Raw genomic sequence first — 18440 nt, 5'->3', positions numbered from 1 at the left:
ACGTATAGTTTACAGAATACTATAAATTACATCAGTCACTTGGCACACTGAGTCTGCCATTAACATGAGTAGTAGTAAGGTTACATAGGTTTGACAAACCTAATTTGCATATTTGACGGTGAATATTTGAGGCTCTGCCTAAGCCCTGCTCCTTTTGATAACATTAAGTGACATCATAACTGCTCCCTGAACCCCGCCTCTTTTGATGATATCACCTGGTGACATAACTCCACCCAGTCCATAACCCTATTCATGGGTCCTACAAACCAACGTGGTGGAGCCTATAGCGTCACTTCCTGTTTTACATTATCTGCTGCCATCTTAGTGACATCACAGAAAGTGACATGTCACCAGACATTGACCCCCTCCATTCTTGGAGGCACATATGCAGACACTGAGCATGTACAGTTGGGTTCCTTTAATTTCCTCTGCCCTTAAACTGTGAATGACACAGAATGGCATGCCAGTTCCTCCCTTCTTCTTCTCCTCATCCTCCTCCACTGTGGCTGTACAATTCATTCATTACAGCTCAAAGATAGAGAAAGCCTAGCTCTACATATTCCCCCTTTCCCCCTCCCAACTGTGCATGCTCCTCAGAGGCTGTAGGGGGTGGTGTCTGGTGACCAACATCACTTCCTGTGACATCACTAATACAAGATGGTGGGCAGGTAGTGAAAAACAGGAAGTGACAATATGGGCGCTTACATCTAGGATTTGTGCAACCCATGAGTGTGGTCTGGGCACTTATAACATCACTGTCAGTAAACATCTGTGGAACTGTGAAGAGATTTTCTGGTGATGGTAAAATGCTTGCTGCTGTACTATATTTTATGTTTTTAGACAAAGAGAAAAATTGTCTGTAAAAGACATTATTGGAGAAGTACTTGCACCCCTCCCCCCAAAGTTCCTCATAAGCTTATGACAGGGATCATGCATGAGGAAAACTTAAGTTTTTTCTTCTTGCCATGCAAGCACCTTCATTTGCAAAGGCCAAGTACAGGCATACAGGACCACGATACCATAAAAATGGTCCAGAGTGTCCAAATTATTGACCTTATTATTTTAGCAATCTCACCCTTTGGGAGGGAAGATGCAGGTTCAGAGCTGATTTCACTGAGATCCACGGGTGCCTGATAATTGGTTTGTTGGATAAAACTCCCTAGGTACCTGAAAATGGCCCCTTGGAGTGGCATCATTATCGCAGAGCTTCAACTAAAAGTAGATTCCTGTAGACGCTGGCTTCCCAGTGAAAGAAAGAGACCAAGCAGATCTTGTTCCTGTTTTGCCAGTGGACTTTGGGGGGGGGGGGGGGGGGGGGGTTGCAGAGCAGCTATGTGTGGGCAGGAAGGAGCACTGAAGCATGCCTGGAAAGCTCTTCTGAGCCCTGGGAGGGCAGGTCTGAACTGGTGCCATCAAGAATGACAACACCAATGTGTGGCCGATTTATCCTGCTTGTCTGAAAATGTGGGATTGCCTGGATAGTAATTTGGTGGGGAAGGTGCATGTATGTGTGTGGTTAGGTTGCATGAGGGTGGGGTGCATCGTGCATGGGTTTTTCATACGAGTGGTTGAAGTGCATGTATATGTATAGGTCAGAGGGGGGAGGGTGGTGCACTTTTGTTTTTACATTTTAATTGCTCACTAGCTCCCCCTTCCCCCAGTATCTTATCACTCTCAGACATCCTCCTTCATGGGGCATTCCCTCTCCATTTTTGACACTGCACTCTCCCCTTACAGTTATTCTCCCATCCCTTCTTTCCCCTCCACGTTGCAGTCATTACTTATCCCCCTCACTATCCCTTTAGTAGTCATTCTACTCCACACCTCCTTCTCTTTATACTTACTCTCCTCTTCCTCTCTGCTACTTAAGTCCCTCACCTTTGCAGTCATTCCCCTCCTACACTTCTCCCTCTCCACATTCCTTTTCCCCTCCAATTTGCAGTCTTTCCCTTCTACACCCACCCTCCTTGCAGTCATTCCTGCAGGCAACCTTATCTCTGGCAGTTGGCACTTCCACCTCTTCAGCTAGTGGGGGTTGGGTTCCCAAAGGTCCACTCCCAGGTGCACCATCACAGATTGTTCTTGAGCTTTTGTGCTGTGGCCCCGTGGAATTGACTTCTCTCCTGTGACCCTGCCTCTATGCTGCTTCCTGTTCATGTGCAAACAAACCCATGCATAAGGATGAAGAACAACTAGACAGAGGAACAGACCCACCGTAATAGGCATTATTGCTTTACAGAAACACACCTACCTGTAAAATTAGTTAAGGCAGTGAAACAGGGGGACAAGACTTTTTTTTTTAGTGACAGAAGAACAAAAGTGACAGACTCAGAAGGGGAGAAATATATAGAGACCATAGGCAATGGGATGTAATGGGCCACTGGAGTTATGGCCCCACCAACATTTTGTGCAACATGACATTAGCACCCCACCCATTGACAGCTTGCTGCAGGACCAGAGAGTGATTTGTTTGGCCCCTCCAACCAAAAAGGTGTTCCACTACCCCTGGTAGAGACATATGAGGAAAATGCAGAATTGCTTAACAAATTTCTGTTTGGTACTTATTGAGAAAGGGTTGTGAGTAGGATTGCAGAAAATGGCCACAACAGGAAGATTAGTGAGGTAGACCTCAAGTGACTTTCAGAAGACTGTGTTCATGAGAAGCTACCAACTAAAAGTAGACACAACAGTGAAGCCAGATAGGAAAAATATCCAAGGCTATGGAAGTTCTGGCATCTCTGTTATCTGACCTTTTCAATGCTTTTTTTAGAGTCTGGAGTGGCTCTGGAGACATGAAGATGGGCAGATATAATTCTTCTTCACAGTTACAAATACACATATAAACACACACATGCCCACATTATACATGCAGAGAGTTTGGAAATAATTCCATGAGGTGCATTCCGCATACTTTCCCCACCATTACTGCCTATCCTTCTCCAGTGTTACACTCCTATTCCTGCTAAGCTGGGTCTTAGTGATTCAGATATGCATTTCATTTTCTCTCTTTTAAATAGTACTGAGAAACTAATGAAGGAATTGTACAGCTTTCTTAATGTTTTCATCTAAAACTGAACTATATAGTTTGCTAATGGTTACTATGCATACTGCCTCCTAGTGGTGAAGAATGGTTAAACTATAAAATCCATCTTTTGAAAGCTGTTGACAGTGACATCTAATAACTAAGGGGTCCTTTTACCAAGTTGCGGTAAAAAAGGCCCTGCTCTAGCAGCAAGGGCCGTTTTTGCCATGTGCAGTGGCCCTTTTTACTGTAACAGGTAAAAAGGTCAAAAAATGTATGGCCATGTGGTAAGATTTCACTTACTGCGTGGCCATGTGGGGAGTGGGGGGGGGGGGGGGGGGGGGGGGAGGGGGAATTTGTGTGTGTGTGTGGGGGGGGGGGGGGGGAAGAATTTGACGTCATCCATTAAAGTGGCATTAAGGGCTCCTGCACTAACCAGGTGGTAACTGGGTAGCACGCGGCACTGCCCGATTACCGCTGGGTTAGTGCCGTGCTGGAAAATAGACAGCTATTTTCCCTATTGCGGAAGATGCTGCGCGCTGGGGCTGGAATACCGACGGCATCTGTGTTGGGCCGGCGGTAGTTCCAGATGAGCATGCGGCCTGCGTTGGGCTTACCGCCGCTCTGTAAAAGGGCCCCTAAATATATTACCATAACTTGTTTAATGTTTTAATGTAATATTTGGTAACCATTGCATTCAAAGCTAACCATTTCCTCTCCCCTCCAGGTCTGATATACAAAGATACATATACAAGGGAGTTGGAAAGAATTCCATGAGGCAGACTTTCATCACTTGTTCCTATTATAAACTAACATAGCTACCTTTCAGGAAATTCTAAACAATTTGTTTAATTTCACAGGTTTATCAGCAATGCACATTAAAAAAAAAATCAAACAAATACATTTCTAAAGGAACTTAATAGAGTATTGACACTTCTTAAAATAAACATTTTATTGTTACTGGTCTTTATTGTGAATGTGTCATTCAAATTGTGAAGGTACATACCTTTACAAATTTTTCAAAAGAAGGATTTTCATTACAGAGGAAAATAAACAGGCTATAAAACGCTGAAGTTCATTAAATATTTAAATTTTCCCTCATCTACACTGTGGAATGCTTTGTAGAAATACTGTATAAAATAAGGCAGACTTTTAATAGAGAATGTAATTATAAAATTTGGGGGGAGAAGAATGGAAAGTCAACTTTTTTTGTTTAAGAAAAAGCAGTCCAGCATGAAGATCACTAGGCAGCCAGCAAAGCTGAACAGCTTGACCTCACCTAGCTTTGTTGCTGAAACGGTATATTTTCTCTTAAGTGAGACTTTTATCAATCGACTAATTTAAATCAATAAAAATCAAAAACAATATTTAAACATATGTATCTTTCCATACAGTGTAATACAAATGTGCCATTGTATAGTAATTTGTATTATGAAAATAAAAGGTCTGTACATCAATTAATGTATGATTATGAACCATGTACATTTGTAATGCAGCTAAAGTCGGCTTTGGCTTTTCTTTCTTATAAATTCATAGAAAATATTGAACATCTAACAAAATAAATAAAACATTTCAATCATAGATGCTAATAATCAAGTTCAAAAATTCTTTTTTTTTTTTTTTTTTAAATTTGCTACTAAATTTCTTTAAGAGAAACTGCTATCAGTAGTGCTCAGGAGTGAATGATTGCACTTTCCGTGATGTGAAAAAATAGAGTACATCTATTTCTCATAGATCAGAAACTCCTTTACGAAGAGTTGAATGCTAATGTCTTCTGATTGTTGCACCTGTTTTAAGTGCTTATAAAGCTTTCAGCGTTCTCATACAAACCTGTGAGATCACTAGTAGATATATCTTTCCTTCACTTGCAAAATTGAGGTTTAAGCAGTGACTTCCAGACAATACTCTTCTGAGGATGTCTTGTAGCTTGTCATACTGGTATCTTTACCTCTAGACCCTTTGTCAGTACCGATACTGCAGCAATCCAGTGTAATGTAACAAGAAAGGTTTATACACTGCAGTTTGCAGGAGCCTGACCTCACACGTTCCTTTGTAGTTTACAGTTCCACAAGTTTTTGGGCTGGTCTTATTGTAACACTGTAGAGACCAAAACAAACTGGATGATGAAATGAACAAAGGTGAACTTTAATGAATGTGCTTCAGGACAGGAAGGTTACACATTCTGGGATCTGCTCATTATTCAGGAGGCGGTCGGAGAGTTCGTAGCTGTCTTTCATCTAATCCTTTCCAATATTTAAAATTATTGTCCAGGTGCTGCATCAAGTTTGGCAGGTCCGCAAATGCTATCAAAAAAAAGGAACATCGTGGCTTTTATACACTGATCTGTTAAGTGGCACTTTCCAATGCAATATTCAACATACTTGTGATTTAACCTATCAAAGGATTATGGTACATGGGCTCTTTATTAAGGTGTGGTAAGAGCTGGTATTTTACTGCATCTTAGTATTTCAGTACCGCAGATTAGTGATCCCACAGTACATGAATAATGCAATTTGCAATCAACATTGTAACCCGTGGTCCGATGTTCCTAAGGCGCCTTCCTCCCAGGGGTGTAGCCAGACAACATATTTTGGGTGGGCCCAGGCAACAATTGGGTGGGCACCAAGTGTTCTCCCCCCCCCCCCCAAAAAAAAAATCTCAGCTGGTGGGAAAACGCTTCTTTCTGCCTTGACAGCAGGAATGCACTGAAAACTGAGCATGCACAGGTGCTGGTGTCGTGGAGAGTAGCGCTTTTGTTACCATCAGGGGGAAATCTTCAGCTGGCGGAGCTTAGGATTCCCACCAGTTACCACTAACCATGTGCTACTGTTGGGTCGGCCTGAGCCATAAATGGGTGGGCCCTGGCCCACCCAAGCCCACCTGTGGCTACGCCACTGCTTCCTCCCTTCTTTCTTTTTCTTTATTTAGGAAATTTATATATTGCACTATCTAATATTTTAACTGAATATATTATTTAGTTTTCACACTTCAGACAATGAGGAGGAAAAGACTTCAGTGTGTTATCAGTATCTTTTTAGTCTTAAGACAAGTTAAAGGAATACTGATTCTTTCCCATCTCGAGTCTGAAAAACCTCCACCTCCTTCATTTTATTAGCAAATTCAATATTTTTTCTTTTTCCTAAAATTATTGGTTTACAACATCCCAACTACTTCTCCAAAATCCAACACCATATATTATGTTCTTGTAGCAAACTTCAAAGATAGCAAAAAAATAACAATAACTTAGCTTTCTTATCGGAACAGCTCTATCAGCAAGCTATCTGCTGTTTAGATTTGCAGTTGAGTATACTGAACTATCTGAAATTCTGGGTAGTTTACAAATGAACAGATACATAAACATTAAGACAAATTATAAAACAAAAATACATCAACATACATCATTAATAAAATATCAGCATGTGTTACTCATCAGTTCATAAATTGATGAATGTTTTTATTATATAAATAATAGGGCTGCACATTGATTAACATTTTTAATTGCATGATTAAGTGCATAAAGGGTCCCCCTTACATTTCCTCCTGTACAGTGCAAAATATAGACAACAGATGCAAGTTCTCAAAATTGACATATTTCAATTACCAAACTGAAAATAAAATCATTTTTCTTACCTTTGCTGTCTGGTGATTTTATTTTTCTGATCACTTGTTCCCTGCTTCTGGTTCTGCTTCCCTCAGTCTATGATCTGAACTCTGTTTCCAGGGCATCCTATCCATTCATTATTTATTTTCTCTCTTCACTTCCTGCCCTATATCTATCTTCCAAGTTCAACTTTCTTCGATTTTTCTTCCTTCTGAAATCTGTCTAGTTCCCTTCTCTTCCCCTCCATGGGCACCATCTCCTCCCATTTCTCTTCCCTTCCCCTACCCTCCATGGGCACAATTCTCCTCTCATCTTACTTCCCTTCCCCCCCTTCCCTCTACGGAAGCAATCTCCTTTCTTCTCTGCCTCTCTCCTCTATGGCCACCCCCTTCCCCCTCCAAGAGCATCATCTCCCCTCCCCTCCAAGGACACCACCGCCTCCCTTCTCCCTTCCCTTCCTCCATGGGCACCATCTCCCTTGTTTGTTTATCTCATCCCCTATTTCAGATCCTGGCATCTCTGCATGGCCTGGCTGCATTTCCCCTCCCCTTCGCCTACACTGGCATCTCACACTCTCCTTCCCCCCACCCCACAGTCTGGATCTCTCTCAGTTCTTTCTCCCGCAGGTCCCAGTATCTTTGTCTGCCTCTCCTTTTCCCCTGCACTCAGGCACCTGACACTCCCCAACCCTCCCTGGGGGGTGGGAGGGTGGGGGGAGAGCTGTGAAGGCTGCTTCTGTTGGGAGGGGGGAGGAAGGGAAGGAGTTTAGATAATATATTCAGTGGGAAGAGAGTGGGTGAGTACCAGGAGGATTTAGAATGTGGAGTGGGGGAATTGGATCAGGGAGCTAGAGAGGTGAGTTGGGGATTGGAGTGAAGGGATTGGGGGGGTAGCAGGATCAGGCTGTGACCTGAAAGTTATGTAGATGCTGGTTGCCATTCATCCACATGGCTAAGTGGCCAAAGATATGACTCACAAAAGGCTGTCCTATTTGGCTACTTAACTAAGCGTGCACAATCAGTGAATATGGCCTGTACTCGCATAAGTGTTGGCATAAGTGTTGGCTCCTCCCCAACTCCACCCCTGGGTTGTGTCTGAGCAGTCAGAGTGGATATTCAGCAGCAGTGCATGATTATGTACCACTGAATATTGACAGCCAGGGGAAAGGCTTCTGCCTACTTAAACCACACTGAATATCAGCCCCTATGTTTATTAAATCAGACTCTGTAGTGATGGTATTAGCAACTTTCACTATTGCTGTAAATCTAAACATAGAAAGAAATCTTATACCAGATTATTTTTTTTAAAGAAAGACAGGTACGTTAGATTTAATATATTAGTATAAAAAGTCCACAGATTCTGACTTACCATCCCAAGCATCAAACATATCCATGATGAAGTAATCAATAAATGATATCTGAGATTTAGGGATGCTACACGTATTTCTGTCAAAGACAGGCATCACCACTGGTAATCCTTGTCGTTTTTCCTCATCGGTCTGCAAAACAGTATTTATGTAAATACTTAACAGTATACAATATTTCACCTGTGATGAATAATTAAATAATTTCCCTTTTCTCATAGCTATATCCAGACCTGTATATCTTAATTTTGTTTTTTATGGTTGTATTTTCTGCTTTAATGTTTACATTGTTCTGTGTTTAATTTACCACTGCAAACTGCTTTGGGTGACCTGTTTTGTGCTAGCGAAGAGATCTAGAAATAAATGCATTTGCTAATTTAGAACTAGATTTACTAATATGCATTTAACATGATTTATTAATGCACACTAATGTTTCAAGTTTAAATTTCAAGTTTATTAGGATTTACTAATCTGCTAGTCTGAGGTGCCATCTAGGTGGCTTATGATTTCATAATTAATGAAGAAGTGTAGTGTAAAATGTACAACAAAAAAGTGAGGGGAGGTGGGAGGAATTCCATTATTTGAGAAAAGATGGGGTGGGGGGGATAAACAATAGGGGTGCTCTTAAGTAAATCGGAGGAGCATTTCATAAATATACCTAAGATACCTAAGTAAATATACCAAGATATACCTAAAGTAAACGCATCTTGAAATAATTTTCCATATGCTGTTTGAAGCAAGCCCTATGACTGTCAGTGGGTCTGGGTGCATTAGTAAAGTGCAGTAAGATTAGAAACGCAATACAATAATCCAGACGCTCACATTTACATGCATGTTACGTGCTCAAATGTGTCGAACACTTGCATTTATACGCATATCTGTGTATTTACACGTGCAAACGTTAGCATGGCACCTAAGCGCAATTCTACAAATAGCCACTTAACTTACATTGCACATATTTGAGATGGAAAGGACCTAGGCAGGGCTCCTAGTTATGTGAGTAACTTAAATGTGCCCCTTCTACCCTTAGGTACACACACTTCCACCTGTTCTGTGGCTGGCATAAAGGGCAAGAACCTAAATATTAAGCGCAATGATAGCCAATTATGGTAGTATTCTATAATGGAACCTAGGCCTCTTAGGTTTTGTTAGAGAAGAGGCTCCTACCACCCACTTATAGACTTAACCCCCCTTAGGGGTCCTTTAACTAAGGTGCGCTAATGGATTAGTGTGTGTTAAGTGCCATGAAGACCATAAACATACAATGGGCTTTGCGGCATTTAAATCCATTAGTGCACCTTTGTAAAAGGACCCCTTGGTGTCAAAACCTCTGCATAACCGTTGGGTCTCATAGCAGTTTCCCATCTAGTCATTGCAGAAGAAACATCATTACTTTATGTTAACTGTACAATGGATTTAGGTACATCTACTACAAAGGCATTAACTGCTGGATTCTATATAGCGCGTCTAGAGAACCGTGCCAAAATCCAGGTGTATTCTATAACAACACACACAACGTAATTGGCTTAATAAGCTAATCTGCACTGATAACAGCGCTTACACTCAACAAGCAATAATGAGTGCTAATTGGCAATAATTAGAATTTATGTGCACAACTCGCTACGCATATTTTGTAATGAACTGCACCTAAATTCTAATGCGTGCAGTTCAAAAGGGGCGTGGCTATGGGTGTGAAAGTGGGCGTTCCTTGAGAGTTTATTTATTTATTTTTATTTTATTGCATTTGTATCCCACATTTTCCCACCTTTTTGCGGGCTCAGTGTGGCTTACAATATGATATGAATAATGGAAATACAATATGTTACAACTTGATTATGGATTACATTGTGCAGAGTTCCCAAACTTACACACATAGTTATAGAATTATGGCCTAGTGTGCGTAAATCTACGTGCGGGATTTATGCCACATTTTTGTTGGTGTAAATAGAGGTGAACAGTTTTAGGCGCTGAGATATCAACTAATCGCATTCTATATACTGCGCCTAAATCTGGATGCCGCTTATAGCATACACTTAGATGGTTTTACCACATGGATTTTTTAGGCACCTTATATAGAATCTGGCCCTAAGCGGCCAGTTCTATAAAGGACATCAAAAGTTAGGAACCAAGATGCAGCGTGCTAAGGGCCAGGTCTATAACGGCATCTCAGTGCCTAGATTCTGCTATAAAATACTAGCCTAAGATGGCACTTACATGTAGGCACACCCACTTATACTTTGTCAATAGAAGGCATAAATCTGCGTGTAACTTACAATATTCTATAAGCTACGTGTGTAAATGTGGGCCCCGCCCAAGTGTATGTCCCCTTTGCATTTACATTCTAAGCCAGAGGCACACCCGTGACACTGAGCACAGCTAGCGCTTCCACACGTAACTGCAATGACCATGCGTGTTACGAACAATATTCTGTAACTAATGCATCTAACTTTGGGCGACTTATAATCTGCCTTTAGGCACATTCCACCCTCCCCTTCCGCGTTAACCTTTAACAGTGGATTTGAATGTGCACAATCAGTGACGTGTCACATTAACTGCTAAAGTGGCAGCAGATTTATTAACAAACTAGTAAAAAAAGGCCCGTTTCTGACACAAATGAAATGGGCGCTAGCGAGGTTTTCCTCGGAGTGTGTATGTTTGAGAGAGTGTATGTGAGAGTGACTGTGTGTGAAAGAGAGAGTGAATGTGCGAGTGTGTGTGTGTGAGAGAGTGAGTGAGTCTGGGTGCGAGTGTGTCTGTGAGAGAGAGAGCATGTGTGTGAGAATGAGAGTGTGTGCAAGTGCATATGTGAGACACAGTGTGAGAGAGAGAGAGAGAGAGTGTGTTTCACACAGATACAGTGTGTGCGAGAGAGTGCGTGTGAGACACACTCTCTGTGAGACTGAGTGTATGAGACCAAGAGAGTGTGTGAGTGACTGTGTGACACATAGAGAGTGAATGTGATACAGTGTGAGACATAGAGTGTGTGAGAGACAGTGTGTGAGAGTGAGAGAAAGACATTGACTGTGAGAGAGAGAGAGTGTGTGTGTGACAGAGATACCTCCCCCCCCTCTCTGGTGTCAGGCCTCCCCCTCCCTCCCTCCCTCTCTCTGGTGTCAGGCCCCCCCTCTCTCTCTGGTGTCTGAGCGTTACTGTGCAGGACGCTGAGCTCTGGCTGTGCTTCAAGGAACTGACCAATCCTATTTAATAGAATGTACCTCCAACATTCTGAAGCCGAGAAACCTCGTGTGGTTGGTCACTTCTGCTTGTGACGAACCCGGAAGTACGTGATGTCAATTCAGGAGATGGATACAGAGAGCAGGAACGCCTCAGCCATGCAGTCAGCTTCAGAATGTTGGAGGTACGTTTTATTATATAGGATTTAATAAACCTTGCCTCTGGTTTTATAGGAATCTGGGGCACATGGGGTAGTTGTTATAAACTAAAGTAAAGCTATATCCATGAACACTAACTAAAAACAAATAAGTTGCAAACAGTCTATAATGACAAAGCTGGTATTGGGTGATATGCATAAGAACTGCATACAGAACATGTGACATGCTACACATGGTACACAAATCTCTCTCATGCATCTTCATCGTGGATATCCTGAAAACCTGACTGGCCAGGTGGTCCCTAAGAACTGGGTTGAAAACCCTGCTTTAAAGCAGCAGACTGGATTTTACCCCCTTAATTATTCATTTAGACCAAACTATTAAGAATCCTCACTTTCATTTCTAAGAAGAAACAGGTATTCATATTTTCCAAACATTGCTCTATTTTCTAGCATTATGAATCGGTGTAAAGCGAGGTTCCTATGCTAATCATTGTCACAATCCATGAACAAAAAAATTGAAAAGGGGTACGATTTTAACAAGCTACAAGTCTTTTCTTTCACAAAATAGAATTATATAAGAAATAAAACATATCAGAACCAAAAGAGATGAGCGACAAGAAAAGAAGAAACAGGTATTTTGAGTAGTTCAGACACCACTCATTCGTTGAAGAAGTTGTCGATGTACTGCCAATGAAATGTATCACACAAGAGATGCCAGTGCATCTTATCAAGGTTTTAACTTATGCTAAAGCTAGATGCATAATCATAAAACATTCATTCAAAAATATTTGAAATGAGAATAATAAATGAAATTAGAGTTAATAATCTGATACTATTTTCAGTTTTTAAAACCTTATTACTAAAGCTAAATAAATTTACTGGACATAGCATATGCGGAATGCTAAAAGATTTATCGCTATGAGCAATAAATATGATGTGTCCTGTAAGCATAATGGAGACTACCTGCATTTTTTTTATCTAATGAAAGTGATACGTTTATGCTGCATAATACATGACACAATATAAAGTACTCCAATTATCCAAGGTACAATACTGCATTTGAAAGTTAAATAATGGGATGATACAATAGGATTTTGCTGATCTCTGGAAAGTGGATATTTCTTTATGAATTTTAAAACTATTTTAGGATTTAAATTTTAGTTTTATGATGTCCGTTACCCTGCAGAGTCTTACCTGTGCAAAATATTCTTCTGAGATACGCCCTGCCCATTCAATGCACTGATCCAGAGCTCTGCACGGATTGGAAATGTCAGCACACTTTATCAGCATACGTTTAATGAGAATGCGGTTTTCGGGAGATGTAAGGATAGTTTTGACTGAGTCATCATCAGTACCTGTAAACTTTGAAATAAAAACAAAGAAAAGTGGCTGTAGTCAATGGGATATGGAGGGGAAAGAGTGTTATTTGTTGTGTGTGTGTATATGAAAACTCAATAAAGTTTATTACACAAAACAAACAAACAACCCCCCCCCCCCCAAACAAAACAATCAGCTTTTTTCCTACACATTAAAAAGGTGACACTGAGCAAACAGGTTACTTGTGAGAAATGAAAACTTTTACAAAACAAAAATATAAAAGTTGCCTACCTGTAACGGTAGTTCTCCTTGGACAAATGATCTTGCAGCCACACAAATGAAGTGACTCTCTCGTGATGTCACTGACCCGGACCAATACCAAAGCATTAAGCTTAAAAAGCTATTACAATATGTGCGCGTGCAGATTCCCGCCCTAGTCTACACTATATACCATCAGGCAAGAACCGCCCCTTTTCAGTTTGACATAATAGCTAGCAGCAACTTAAGGGAGGGTTGGGAGGGATTGTGTGGCTGCAAGATCATCTGTCCAAGGAGAACTACCGTTACAGGTAGGGAACTTTTATTTCTCCCTGGACAGAGTATCTTGTAGCCACACAAATGAAGACTCCCAAGCTACACAGGTAACAGATTAAGAAACATACATATGTCTATTGAAAAAATAACCGGTACCTGTGTGAGGAGGAGGTGGTAGTTGACGCCTCAGAGTACAGAAGAAAGGACAGTATGACCAAAAACTGCATCAGTAGATGAAGTTGTTTTGATGCAATAATGTTTCATAAAAGTGTGCACCATTGACCACATTGCTGTTCTACAAATGTCCTGCAAGGAAGTTCTTTGCAAGTGAGCCCTTGTGGCCGCCATGGCCCTGAGATTATGAGCTGTGATATGAGGAATGTTTGAGGGATTAGATGGCTGTGTAAATTGATAACATAAGGTGATCAACTTCGCAATCTACTGGCATAGAGTTCCTTTTGTCACTGGTTGCGGTTGAAGAGTAGACCGAAGTGAAAGAAATAATTGAGAAGGTCTATTCTTGGATTTGGTTCTAACTAGATAAATGGTTAGAGCCCTCAGACAGTCCAGAGTATGAAACCTCTTATGATCCTCAGAATCATGTGGAGGAGGATATAAAGTTGGAAGTACTATTACTTGATTTAAGTGGGAAGGTGAGACTACCTTAGGTAAGAACTTCGGGCGAGTGTGAAGCAAGGCCTTATCATGGAGTAATTGAGTATACGGTGGATAGTGGACGAGAGCCTGGATCTCACCAATATGGTGTGCTGAAGTCAAAGTTACTAAAAACAGTGTTTTCCAAGTAAGGTATCTGAGTTCCGTGCTGTGAAGTGGCTCGAAAGGAGAAGTCATATGCACATTCAGCACTAAATTAAGGTCCCATGCTGTAGTTGGTGGACGAATGGGAAGGTACCTTTAAGGAATCTTTTTGAAACAAGATGTTGCATGAGGGTCAAATTGTCCACCAGGTCATGGAACACTGAGAGAGCTGACAAATGAAGTCTTATTGACGAGTATGATAACCCTGATTTCGAAAGATGGAGAAGATAATCTAAGACATGAGATAGAGAAGCAGTGTCAGGGTGGAGACTATAACAGAAACACCAACTGGAGAAACGCTTCCATTTTGCTATGTAAGATTTCAGAGTGGAGTCTTTTCTAGAGATGAGGAGAACTCTAAGAACGCCCTGTGAGAATATCATGCTCGATTGGGACCGATCAGCCAAGCCATGGGTGAAGAAGACTGCCTTGTTGTTGTGTTATTAGATCCGGATCCAGCGGAAGTGGAAGTGGGGGTCGCAAAGTTAGGTTTAGGAGAAACGTGAACCATGCCTGTCTTGGCCAGTAAGAAGCTATCAACAAAAGAGACGCTCTTTCCAATTTCACCTTCTGGAACGTTTTGGAAATGAGTGGAATTGGAGGAAAGGCATAGAGAAGGCCTTCTGTCCATGGAATTTGGAAAGCGTCTTCTACTATTCTGTTCGGACTGGGAAACTTTGAGCAAAATCTGTGACATTTGGAATTGAGAGGGGACACAAACAGGTTGATGAGAGGTTGACTCCACTTGCTGAAGAAAGCGTGCTTAACAGTGGTCTTGAGTGACCACTCATATGGCTGTAATTTTCTGCTGAATGAATCTGATAAGGCATTTTGCAACCCGGGTAGGTAGGATGCTGAGATCATGGACTGGAGACCTAAGACTACATGCCAGATATGTAGAGCTTCCATGCACAGCTGTCGGGACCCGGTACCCCCTTGCTTGTTGATATAGTACATTGCCACCTGATTGTCCATTTGAACGTGAATTTGTTGATGAGAGAGGTGAGTGTGAAACGCGTGAAGAGCCAACTTGATAGCTCGCAGCTCCAGGAGATTGATACTGTATGATGTCTCTTTGTGAGTCCAAAGACCTTGTGTCTTGTAAGAGTTCATGTGTGCTCCCCACCCCTGTTTGGATGCATTGGTGGTTAGGTAAATTGAAGGTAGAGGAGGCCGAAATGGCATACCTTGAAGGAGATGTGGGATGTAAGTCCACCATTGCAGAGAAGTTTTCAGACTGTGAGAAAGTCCTGTCTTTGTTGACATAGGATGAAGAGCTTGGATCCATCGGTCCCTCAGGTGCTACTGTAAAGGCCTCATATGTAGTCTTGCTAAAGGTACTACTGGTATAGCAGCTGCCATATGACCCAGAAGGACTAATAATGTCCGAGCCATAGTGAATGATACATGATTCAGGTGAGAAATGAGAATGTGAATTTGCCTGGTTCTGCTGAGAGGCAAGTATGCTAGAATCTGAGATGTATGAAGAACTGCTCCTATGAACTCGAGTCATTGAACTGGAAGGAGTTGAGATTTTTCCGAGTTGATGAGGAACCCAAGAATCTTGAGGAGAGAGGTGATCTTTTGCAGTGTTTGGAGAGCGTTTTGAGCAGTTGGTGACAAGATGAGCCAATTGTCTAGATAAGGGAAAATTGTTATTCTCTGTTGACGAAGATGGGCTATGATCGTGATCACATTTTGTGAACACCCTTGGCGCTGAAGCAGGGCCGCTGAGAGACTAGGTTGGGCCAGGGGCAAGGCCGCCCTGCCTCCGGCCCCCCGCTGCCACCGCTCCCTATCACTCTCCCCGCCGCTCTGGCAAAACACTGTGTGTCCCGCTGGGCTTGAAGGCGCCGCCATCTTGTCCTCTGCAGGCCTGCCACGGACTTTATCCTTGTCTTTATGCACACTTCGTGTCGCCATATCTCGCCACCACTCACCTCATCTGTTCCCAAGGTGTTTAACAATGACTTCCCTCTTTCCAGAGTAGCGTTCCTGGGGCTTAGACTATTATTTAGTGCCGGAGGATCCACAGGGAGCCGGAGCAGTTCTCTTCAGTGACTTCCTGTGGTCATGACGTCCAGCACTCCACCTAGACATTTTATTATTACAGTCTTTGCAGCATTTGAAGCCCTGTTTCTTTGCCGACATGACAGGGAAGAGAAAAACTGCCAAACTGAATTCCTTAACGAAGGAGTAAAATTGTGGAGAAGAAAACAAAAATTAAAGAAACCCCCCCCCCCCAAAAAATGTATTATAATCGTGAGAAAACTGTACTGGAGAGTATTGAGTCAGCGGGTCTGACCGTCAGCGTGGAAAGAAATCAACTGAAAAGGGGCGGTTCTTGCCTGATGGTATATAGTGTGGACTAGAGCGGGAATCTGCATGCGCGCATATTGTGATAGCTTTTTAAGCTTAATGCTTTGGTATTGGTCCGGGTCAGTGACGTCATGGGAGAATCACTTCATTTGTGTGGCTGCAAGATACTCTGTCCAGGGAGAACTATAAATTAGGGTAGTTTTATTTAGAAGGTGTAGGGTGATGTTGTGAAAATCTTTCAAAGTACTGTAGACCTGCTTAATTTTTTTTATTTGATTTTTTGCACCTGTGTCACCAATTTCTTTTAGCATTGTTTAATGGTCATTAATTAATTGTGCTATTTTCATTCTCTTCCTTATGTGTTTTCCTTCTTTTCTAGTTAATGTGTTTATTTTGTCTTTTATATTCTTGAACAATTTTTACATATATTGTAAATTGCCTTGCTACACTTTAGCTTGAAAAGTGGTATATTTATTTCATAAAATTTGATTAACATGTATATTTAGCATTAAAACAAAAGTGCCCTTGAAGAGGCAAGGGATGGGGATGCAGTAGATAGCACCTGCAATCCATTGGAAGAAGTGAGTCCCACCAAGTTCAAGAGTGACAGTTACTGGCTAGATTAAGGACCAATTTGTAACTTATACCAATGAACTGTGGTCTGTGCCCCTTTAGCAGACGGCTGTCACCGATAGCTGCCTCAACAGTTGCAGAAATGGCAGCTTTTTCTGACCATCTGCTCACCTCCATCCCCTGTCAGAAATGGCAATTTATTTATCAAACTTATATCTTACTTATCCATCACATCTAAGCGGGTTACAATTAACAAACAGCAGCAATTCAACAAAAAGCCTCCCAAAACAAATGTCTTCAAACCCTTCCTAAACAGTGGCAAAACGGTGATCTGGCGCAACTCCAAATGGAGAACATTCCACAACATGGGTCCAGCTACAGAAAACATATGCAACCGGCTATCTTGTCGACGGACCTGGTACAATAAAGGGACAACTAACAAGCAGCTATCCCAAGATCTCAAATCTCGCAAAGTACGGTAGGCCTGCATACACTGTACAATGATCATTAGGGTATCACCATGCATGACCTTAAAGACCAAAAGCAAAATTTTGAACTTATTGCGCCAAACCATTGGAAGCCAATGCAATTGAACTAATTGCGGTCCCTACTCAACCCACCAATTATCCTAGCTACAGAGATCTGAGCAACCTGCAATGCCCTCAAAGATGCTTGAGGAAGACCACAAAAGAAGGCACTGAAATAGTCTGCACCAGAAGTCCAAAATGCTCTGCAGAAAGCAAACTTTTAGGCCACCTTCCCAATCGAATGTTAAAGAACAGTCTTAATGACTGCAGAATTTGCTGTTTAAATGACAGTGAAGAATCCAGGATAACTTCGAGACTCTTCACAGAACTCAACTCAACACAGAAAGAGTAACATTTTCAAACTGAAAGCAGGAAAAGGGACACTTTTCTCCTAAATGGCCAGCCAAAGAATTTGAGTCTTCTCAATATTCAAGGACAGACAATTAGCAGTCACTAAGCCTGACTTCCCAGCTGTACAGGTGTCTGATATTAGTCTGCCCTTTACGTAGGTAAATGTTATGAGCACTGTTTCACATGTGTGTACTGTTCAGTACATTAGGAGGCGACAAGGTTGGGGAGAGAAGCAAATTCATATAAATTGCATTTTCAGATCTAGATACTCTGTTTTCCCTGGGAAGGTTTCTGCAATGGCTGGGCAGGTTAATGGGCTCAAAGGTCCAACACACAATTGGAGAGGCATTAATACTTATAGCAACATTATCTATGCTAAATTGTTTCAATAATACAATTTGGAAAAATAAGCAACGGTAAAAAAAAAACCAAAAACATGATGTATTTCTCACCCTGTAACATCAAATTAATATCTATTATTTTGGCTCTGCCTGTTTATAAAATTCTTCTAAGTTAATATGTGCATTGAGAAAATCACTGAATGAGGCTGCCCATTACTGAGCAGCGAATTTAGTTTAGTTTTTAAAAAATATAATATACCGCCCTTTGCAGGGGTATCAGAACGGTATACAAACAAATTAAAAACAAGTTGGAAAAGAACTACAAATTGCAGACAGGAA

At 41.6% G+C, this 18440-nt stretch overlaps 1 protein-coding gene across 1 annotated transcript in view; it reads right to left on the bottom strand.

Moving 5' to 3' along the window:
• Positions 1 to 3947: 3947 nt before the first annotated feature.
• PDE8A (phosphodiesterase 8A) overlaps positions 3948 to 18440 on the bottom strand; it is a 487954-nt gene continuing 473461 nt past the window's right edge. Inside the window, 3 exon segments of the mRNA XM_030189604.1 lie at positions 3948 to 5325; positions 7992 to 8121; positions 12515 to 12682. Of these exon segments, the coding sequence (XP_030045464.1) occupies positions 5219 to 5325; positions 7992 to 8121; positions 12515 to 12682 (405 nt within the window). The 3' untranslated portion in view covers positions 3948 to 5218.

This window comes from Microcaecilia unicolor, chromosome 1, assembly GCF_901765095.1.
Source record: "Microcaecilia unicolor chromosome 1, aMicUni1.1, whole genome shotgun sequence".
In the NCBI taxonomy this organism is placed as follows: Eukaryota; Metazoa; Chordata; class Amphibia; order Gymnophiona; family Siphonopidae; genus Microcaecilia; species Microcaecilia unicolor.
The sequence above is the reverse complement of the archived record's forward strand: the minus strand, read 5'-3'. Positions and strand labels throughout refer to the sequence as shown.